The 10,162-nt window shown below is 29.7% G+C and overlaps 1 protein-coding gene across 1 annotated transcript; it reads right to left on the bottom strand.

Moving 5' to 3' along the window:
* Positions 1–439: 439 nt before the first annotated feature.
* Positions 440–9,731, bottom strand: LOC130449732 (monocarboxylate transporter 12-like). Its single transcript, XM_056787714.1, has 6 exons — positions 9,057–9,731; positions 5,438–5,834; positions 5,244–5,379; positions 2,562–2,783; positions 930–1,209; positions 440–736 (listed from the first exon to the last, which is right to left on the bottom strand). Exons 1-6 carry the CDS (start codon positions 9,331–9,333, stop codon positions 606–608), a joined length of 1,443 nt encoding a protein of 480 aa, XP_056643692.1. The 5' UTR covers positions 9,334–9,731; the 3' UTR covers positions 440–605.
* Between the last annotated feature and the right edge of the window lie 431 nt (positions 9,732–10,162).

Below are 10,162 nucleotides of genomic sequence, written 5' to 3' on the forward strand. Positions count from 1 at the left end.
GGAACGAAATTTTCATGTGACGTTCTAACGTATGTTGATACCAAGGTTGGTAAAGTATAGGTTGCCCGGTAACGTAGTTGTGACGGACGAAAGAAGCACGTAATTTATTGAAAACAATACGAAAAACAAGCTGTGTTTATGTTTTATTTGTACTATTTATGATTTTTTATAAACATGTCATTTATAAAGTATATTTAGAGTATTAAATCGATAAAAATTTATGTTCGGTTTTCAATAGATGACGTCACGCGTAGATCGGACGGAAGTTATACGGCATCCTATCTTCTATCAACCTTGGAGCTGTCCGCCATTGATATGAAGCCGTCAACCGCCATTATAGTTTTAGTTTTTGCTAGTACGTGATGCTTGTTGAGTTTATGTGTATGTAAATCAAATAAATTTGGGAAAAATTGGGGAGTTTATAAATAAAACACATGAAAATATGTGAGTAGTTCTTTTTTTTAATATTATTCATTATAAATTCGAAATAATGTTCATAAATATTGGCATCTAAAGGCATTTATTCCACTCGATCATTTACTGTTTTTAAAAAAACAGTTTTTTAATACTGCTAATGTAAAAAAATTACTTTTTCCTATAATTATTTAATGATTTTGGAAAAATTTTCTATTTTTCGTGAAAGAAATCGTTCCAACGCTAAAACCGGAGACTATCATCCATAATCCCGCCTGGCAAAATGATTGAGACCACGATTTCGATACATCCGATATGTAACCTGAAATAATGATCACCTATATATACGAGGTCAATCCGAAAATTTCCCATTCTTCCAATGAATATGAAAAATTGAATTTCCGTTTAAATATTTGTATCCACCGTGTATGAGGGTTAGAAATTATCCTTAGATGTTCAAAGGGGTGATTTTTTTGGGGGTTTTCACCTTGAATATTGAAGGATGTTTTACTTACCGGCTAGAGGGGGTCCAGTCAGATGTCCTACGCCTTCGCATAACAAGACGAATCCAAAAGCGGTTGTAAATTTTTCTATGGGAACAAGTTCTGCTAGTAGCGATGGCGATAAGGCGAAGCAACTCGAGAAGAAGAATCCGAACGAGGCGCTGCATCCAATTATGAGTATGTAACTGTTGGTGAAAATGATCATGCCCCAAATGCTCATACCGCATAAAATTAATGAGAGGCCGTATATTCTGGATAGATTACAACGGTCGCCTATCCATCCTAACAGTACCTAAAATGGGACTGGTCAAAATCTTTGATAAACTCACGAATATTTCCATAAATTTTTGAAAAATTTCTTTTCTGTGGATTTGAGGAAACTTTTAGGTGATCAAATTTTGAAAAAACATTTTTTTGGGGCTTTCGTTAGGCGAAAAAGGCGAATTTTTGAGAAATTTTGAAAAATCAGAATTATTTTTTGAGACATTAGTCGGATTTCTATAAAATGCCCAAAAGACGTCAAAATTCAGAGAAATTTTTTGAATTCTTTATAAAAAATCCATTTTTTGAGAAAAAGTCAAAACGTAAGCAAGTTTTCAAAAGATTTTTTGAATTTTAAGAAACCAAATTTTTGAGAGGACGCCTAGATTTTCAGGAAAAAGTATCAGACTTTTGAGAATTTTTTCAAAAGAATCCATAGTATTCGAAATTTTAGGGATTTGACCAGACTTTTCAGAAAAATCAAAAACTTTCAAGAAATTCTTTCTACTTTTACGTATATTTTTCATAGAAACAAACCAGAGAATCATTGAAATGTTAAAAATGACTTAAATTTAAAAAAAACATTATCCAGGTGTTCCAGAAAAATCCAGAACTCTGGAAAACTCGATAAATATTGTAAATTTTTAAAAACAATCCATTTTTTGAAAAATTAGTCATGAAAATTGTCAAGTTGTTAATAAATCGAACAAATTTTCCAGGAAAATCCAGAAAATCGTCGGATTATTGGAAACATTCTCAAATTTCTCCCAAAAAATTAGCGAAATTGACGTAATTTTCCATTAAAAATTCAATATTTTAAAAAATCTTTCTTGGCAAATCATTTTTTCCAATAATATGGCTGAAGTTTCGACAAAAAGACTAAACTACGAAACTTTTTCGAAAAAAATCCGGAAACTTACAAATCTGTTAAGAAATATCGCCAAAACTTTCCAGAAAAATAAAGAAAATCATGGAATTGTCGAAAATTACCTCAAAATTTTTCCAAAAAATCAATTTTTTTGTGAAATTGACGTGATTTTTCAATAAAATTCAGAGCGTTATCGAATTTTCGAGTAAATTTTATTGAAAAATACAAATTTCCTTAAATTTTCGAGCAATCGGCCCAATTTTCCTTAAAAATTCGAAAAGCAACAAAATTTTCCAAAAAAAATGTTATAAAAAACCATTTTTCTGTTAGAATTTGCCAAATTTTCGAAAAAAAAAACTGAAACATTCAAATTTTGAGACATTTTTACACCCTAATTATTTTCACCCCCTCCGTATACCCCACACATTAATGATATTTCTAAATAAAATTAGAAAAACAAAAAAAAAGTAAAACAAAATATAATTTAATAATAAATTTTTGGAAATTGTATTTACCATGCCCACGATATTCGCGAATCCAATAACCGACAGTGCCAAGGAGGATTCCTCTTCACTGTACCCATTTTCCAACATGTGATCGACCAGATAAAAGTATGGTATCAAGAACCATGTGCCAGCTAAAAGGACGGCTACGCTCAACAGCAAAAAATGCAATTCCAAAAATAGTGCGAACCTCTTTAAAGGTCTCGTTATACGTAAAAATCCTCGGTACCACGTCTGGAAATCGAAAATACCCCCATTAAATAATCGATTGTTGCAATAAAAAAAAATTAAATCAATCGAATCGAAAAATATCGAGATATATGTAAAAGTTCACGATTCATCATGATTCAAATCATAGTGGTAGTTCAAATGAACGTCTTATTTCATTCATAACCTAATAAACTCCAAAAGTAGTTCAAATTAACTTTTTGTTCCGTTCATAACCCGATAAATGGCAAAAGTAGTTCAAATGAACTCAATTTTTTTTCAAAATAATGATTGTTTAAATGAAATCGTAGTAGTAGTTCAAATGAACGTCTTATTCCATTCAGAATCCTTTTAAACCCAGAAGTAGTTCAAATGAACATTTTGTTCCGTTCATAACCTGATAAATTGCAAAAGTAGTTCAAATGAACGTCCTATTCCATTCAGAATCCTTTTAAACCCAGAAGTAGTTCAAACGAACGCATTTTTTTTCTCATAATAATGATTGTTTAAATAAAATCGTGGTAGTAGTTCAAATGAACGTCTTATTCCATTCAGAATCCTTTTAAACCCAGAAGTAGTTCAAATGAACTTTTTGTTCCGTTCCATAACCCGATAAATGGCAAAAATAGTTCAAATGAACTCATTTTTTTTCAAAATAATGATTGTTTAAATAAAATCGTAGTAGTAGTTCAAATGAACGCCTTATTCCATTCAGAATCCTTTTAAATCCAGAAGTAGTTCAAATGAACATTTTGTTCCGTTCATAACCTGATAAATTGCAAAAGTAGTTCAAATGAACGTCCTATTCCATTCAGAAATCCTTTTAAGTCCAGAAGTAGTTCAAATGAACTTTTTGTTCCGTTCATAATCCAATAACTCCCGGAAGTAGTTCAAACGAACGCATTTTTTTCTCATAATAATGATTGTTTAAATAAAATCGTGGTAGTAGTTCAAATGAACGTCTTATTCCATTCAAAATCCTATTAAGTCCAGAAGTAGTTTAAATGAACTTTTTGTTCCGTTCATAATCCGATAAGTAGCAAAAGTAGTTCAAATGAACTCATATTTTTTTCAAAACAATGATTGTTTGAATAAAATCGTGGTAGTAGTTCAAATGAACGTCTTATTTCATTCAGAATCCTATTAAACCCAGATGTAGTTCAAATGAACATTTTTCACGTTCATAACGCAATAGATTTCAAAAGTAGTTCAAATAAACGTTTTACTCTCTTCATAATCCCAAAAGTAGTTCAAATGCACGTTGATTCTTATCCTGATAATGTTTACGTAATAAAAATCATAGTAGTAGTTCAAATGAACGTTTTCTTCCATTCATAATCCAATAACTCCCAGGAGAGTAGTTCAAACGAAGTCATTTTTTTTCATAATAATGATTGTTTAAATAAAATCGTGGTAGTAGTTCAAATGAACGTCTTATTCCATTCAGAATCCTTTTAAACCCAGAAGTAGTTCAAATGAACTTTTTGTTCCGTTCCATAACCCGATAAATGGCAAAAGTAGTTCAAATGAACGTCCTATTCCATTCAGAATCATTTTAAGTCCAGAAGTAGTACAAATGAACTTTTTGTTCCGTTCATAACCCGATAAATGGAAAAGTAGTTCAAATGCACGTTAATTGTTTTCTGATAATATTTACCTTATAAAAATCACAGTAGTAGTTCAAATGAACATTTTATTCCATTCATAATCCAATAAATTGCACAAGTAGTTCAAATGAACTCATTTTTTTTTCAAAATAATGATTGTTTAAATAAAATCATAGTAGTAGTTCAAATGAACTTTTTGTTCCGTTCATAACCCGATAAATGGCAAAAGTAGTTCAAATGAACTCAATTTTTTTCAAAATAATGATTGTTGAAATGAAATCGTGGTAGTAGTTCAAATGAACATTTTTTACGTCCATAACGCAATAAATTGCAAAAGTAGTTCAAATAAACGTTTTGCTCCCTTCATAACCCCAAAAGTAGTTCAAATGCACGTTGATTCTTATCCTGATAATGTTTACGTAATAAAAATCATAGTAGTAGTTCAAATGAACGTTTTCTTCCATTCATAATCCAATAAAGCCCGGAAGTAGTTCAAACGAACTCAATTTTTTCAATTTTTTTTAAATGAAATCATAGTAGTAGTTCAAATGAACATTTTTTACTTTCATAATCCAATAAAGGTCAAAAGTAGTTCAAATGAACGTTAATCCTTCTTTTTCTTCTTATTATCCAATATAAATCTAGTAGTTCATAAGAATGTTTCGAGTTGAGAAAAGTTTCTCACAAAAAAATTTTTTTCTACCCTTTTTATCACTACAAAATTAAAGTAGTTACGAAATGTTTTAATCCCGCCATTTTTCGAAAATATATTCGAACTAAAATAGATGCAGACGATTTACGCAACGTTGCCGGTTCTAATAATTCCCGAATATTAATTACGACAACACTTATTTTTCAAATAAAACAAATTTCTACTAACTTTCTTCGAATTTTCTACATTATTTTCAATTGGTACATCATTTATCTCTTTGTTCTCTTTATTAGGTAACAATTCTTCTAATTCCTTCGTCTCTAAAACTTTTTCTTTCCGTTTAGAGTCCTTCATTTTCTGTAATCTGAAATAATAATAATGAACCGGACCTGACGCGGTTACAACTAGTATTATCCACTTACTCTTCTTCTACTACCCATTTAGGATCGGTCATTAGGGCACCGCAAACACACATCTGAGCCAAACAACCGCCGAGTATCAAAACCGTCCCTCTCCAACCGTATTCGTATAATAAATAATTGGTGAAAGGGGCGAAAACTATAGTTCCGAAACCTGTACCGCTCGCCGATATACCCAAAGCTACCGATCTCCGTTTTTCAAACCAATAAGTTATTGTAACAACTACGGTTATGTAACAAAGTCCTCTGGCAAGCCCTCCTAATACTCCGAACGTTAAATACAACAAACCTAAATTCTTCGCGTAGGCGCTGAGGGCAAATCCCAAAGCGCATATCGCAGAACCTAAGATAGTCATCTTTTGGCAGCCATATTTATCGACGAGAGTACTACAAACTGGACCTGAAAAAAATGAGATTATTTCAGTATATTTCCCACTATAAAATCAGTCTATTACAATTATTAACACAGCAGCGACATCTTGTAGTATTGCGTCCAACACAAGAATATAAAATACAGATTTCTAGTTTGCAAATTATTATCGGTAATACAGGTACCCATCTGGAAAAATGTAGTTTTCTATATTAAATTTTTTCAATTACCCTGTAGTTCAATATGAGGATATAAATTACAGATTTCTAGTTTGCAAATTATTGTCGGTAATACAGATTTTGTCTAGAAAGATGTAGTTTTCTAGATTTAATTTTATCATCAAACCTGTAGTGACATCTTTTAGTGAAAAGCTTAATATGAGAATATAAATTACAGATTTCTAGTTTGCAAATTTTTGTCGATAATACAGTTTTCGTTCGACGAATAAAGATTTAGTTCTATAGATACCGGTGTTGCCAGCTCGAATTTTTTAAAAGGTGTAGACTCGAAAAGAGAAAATTACTTGAGTACAGACGATCGGCATTTACACTGAAGCGTTAATAATGTAATCAGTCCGATGATTACTGTTATTTTACAATTTTGTACACATTGAAAGAAAATACGTAAATTTTAAAACTAACATTAGTATGTTTGCAGAAAAGTACGTAGATTTACGTATAAACAGTAGTATTGGCAACGCTGTTATATACTGTAAATGGGTACATAAATATATATCGAAAATTCAAAATCAAATTAAATATTTTATTATCTGGTTATATAATAATTGCGAAATTATTTTTATAGTTTATAAATACGTTTAGATCAGATATTTATTAGGGGCTTAATAGTTTTATGGTTATCGCATATGATTAATGAAAACGTGTTGAATTACGTCAAATAAAAATTAAATGCAAATATAAAATTACTACAATAGAAGGTTTTTTATCATACTATGTTGCAAAATTTCGATTAATTTCCCAGCATTATATTTTTTTAATTCTAAACGTTATGATATACAGTGTGTTTTAGTAAAAATATTGGTTATATCTCCCTGTATATATTAGTATGGGAAATAAAACATTCAATCTTTATTACTTTTATTATATCTGCGTAATTTTATTATAACAAACGTCATATTTTACGATTTTTCTTATCGAAATCTTTATTATATTTTCCACTTTTCGATTTTATATAATTTTTTTCAAATATATTAAATCAATTTATTAACTCCACGTGATAAAATGAAAATTACAAACAAGAAATTAATTTTTCATAATATATAAACCCTTTTACAAAATAAAACCTGCACGCCTATGATAAATTTCTCGTTTCGTTTCGGTTTGTTTGAGAATGATTTTTCCAAGTAGAAATGTTGATAACGAAATTCAAACATCTCGACTGGTTATTGTCGAATCATCTAATCTTTACCGCAGATCTTTAAATTAATAAGTAAAAACACTCAAAACTTAATGATAATTGCAATTATCGTAAATATTAACGTACAAAATTTTTTTTATTCAATAAAAATAATAAATATAACCTAAACAGGCCTAAATTTATTTCTTGACCTTGACCTATGTATCTACTAGCATATTTTAATTTTAACCGGATGTATTCGAACGAAAACTACCGAAGAATACCGATCGAATACGTTCATTATCATAAAGTCTAGGAAAGTTTTAGAACAAAAACGATTCTTATCAAATTTAATATGTGTCGTTTGATTCCAGTTAAATCCAGATAAATCCTCTTAGAATAACTAACTTATGTAGTGAAAACTGGCAACATTGGTGTTACCACCCGCCATTTGTTATCTTAAAAATGAAGATTTTTTAATAATTTTCTTTGTTTACATTGTTTGTATCATTAACAAAATAAATGATTAAATATATTTAGGAACAAATCTTTCTTTAGGTGTATTGGTAGGTTTTTTATCATTTTATTTTTTGGTTATGTCATCAGTATTTTATAAATTAATATTCGATAAATTATAGTACTTCACTTTATACTGACGATTTTCTTACTTAAAAAGGAATTAGGTACTTAGTATTGTAATTAAATTAGTTATGATTATTATTCAATTAGTTTTTACGTTTTATGCGAACTACGGCAACATCTAAATTCTGCGTATTCAACACCGATTCACGACGGCCTTGGATGGCTCCATCTCCGAAATATTTCTCACAGTTTTACGTATACTGCCAGAAACATTACACCTGGTAACTACAGCGTTGCCGGTTTTAAATATTCTGTTTTATACATGGATGTAGGCATATTTAAAATCTGAAAATAATGTTTTCATTTTTGGCATTGACACACAAATTTTGTATGGGGATTGTATCGAAAAGTTAAAAGCAAATTTGTGAGGTTACAAATCCGCCATCTTGAAAAAAGGGTAAAACAGTTTTTGCAGAATAACAACCAAACTATCCATCACTCGAAAAAATTGTTAAATTGTTTTTTATAGGAAATTAAATTCTCTACAAATTTGATATCTTGCGTTTTTATCGTAAAATTGAAAATACCAAAGTTATTAATGAATTCTTGATTAAAATAATTTTTTATTTAATAACTTTGTTATTTGTAATATTACGAAAAAAACGCAAGATATCGAATTTGTAGAGAATTTAATTTCACACAAAAAACAACTTGATTCATCTCTGTACGAAAACAACTTTCGAAATCGTCGATAAAAATATGGCAACCGTTCGAAATACGACAATAAAATTCTAATATGTACATAAATATCAATCAGACGGTTGATTGTGCAGACACATGTTTATGCATAACAATGTGTTGCCACATTTTTGTTATTCCCTATATCTTCTTAAGTTTCTGTTATCTTGTTTTGTTTACTGATACAATTGTTAATAAATAGATATCACGCTTATATATAATTTTAATTTCTACCTTTATTTTTTTTTTATATAAAAATATAATAAAGTCAATTCGTCCCGTTCTGGAAACAATTCCGAAATCATCGATATAAACTAAAACCTTGGCAACATTGTAAATATATAAACGAGGTTTTTCTTTTACGATAATCTCGACGATTGTTAGACTTTAGTTAGACTTATTTGATTATTGAACCGTAAGGAACTTTCGATATCGTTTGTCTTTTGAAAATTATCTCATTTCCTTACATATTTTTTAAAAATAACGTAATTACAGATATTTCTAATACAAAATTATGTACTATATTTGTAACGTTGCCGGATTTATTATTGAAATTATTTGAAATAAAAAACTCACCCGATATAAGTGGAAGTGCAACAAACAGACTCCCTACCCACGAAGTGGCAGATTTGGATCCGTTAAATTCATACAAAAATTCAACGAATAAAAGTCCGAAAGCGAAGCTAATTCCTTCAGCAATGGCGTATATTAGAAACGTAGCTAACAGTACAATCCACCCATAACCTCCATCTGGTATAACGGATTTATTTTCATCAGTCTGTTCGTTATTCACATTACTTTCTACGTCATTCAATTTAATTCCGGCACTTTTGTCGATTATCACAGTTTCCATATTTCACTTGACCGAGTTATTAGGGACTAAAATATTTTTATTATCTCACCTCGTATTTATTGCATTTGTCGTTTAGATAAATGATCGCGGATTATTTATTGAAAGAACGATTAAAATCACATGCGGAATTATTACCGAACACAAACCAGCGTTTTACTGGATATTTTAATTTATTCATCACGGTTGTGTATAAATACGACTCGTTCTATACTCGAAGTTTGGTTAAAAAAGAAAGGAAGCACACTTTTTGTGTTTTGTGTTATTTATACAGTAGATCTAAAAAGCGCGCGTTCAAGGTCACAGATAACTTTATAATAATATAATAATAACAATAGTTATTTATTAATATAAATTAAACGTGTAAAAATTTGAATAAAACGTTCAAGTATTATTTGACATTGTATACAGTTACGTCAATACCGTTTGTGATTGGTCTTTAAAATCACGTGGTATCACTGTCTGCATAGCCTAGCGTCTGTACCAGTGTTGCCAATTTGTTTTTAGGAACGTACGTAGGATTAATAAAAAAATTTTGTAAATTCAAAAAAATTGCATATAAATAAATCGTAAATCTACATTTTTTTTTCTAAACGAAATAAAAAAAAGTTAGTCTAGGTTTATTTTGTCGTACAATTTATTAAAAAAAAGAACGTAAACCTGCAAAAGAGTTCGGTGTTATTTTTGAACAAATTTTTGTGAAAAATAAGTCATGTCTGTGATAAGTCTATTTCTAATGTTGGAATTCATCAAATTTTGCAAATTTGTACAAATTGAACTGAAATTAGTGGATTTACAGTAAATAATCGAAAATACGTTTATCTAAGTAGAC

The sequence above is a fragment of the Diorhabda sublineata genome, chromosome 10, assembly GCF_026230105.1.
Source record: "Diorhabda sublineata isolate icDioSubl1.1 chromosome 10, icDioSubl1.1, whole genome shotgun sequence".
Taxonomy (NCBI): Eukaryota; Metazoa; Arthropoda; class Insecta; order Coleoptera; family Chrysomelidae; genus Diorhabda; species Diorhabda sublineata.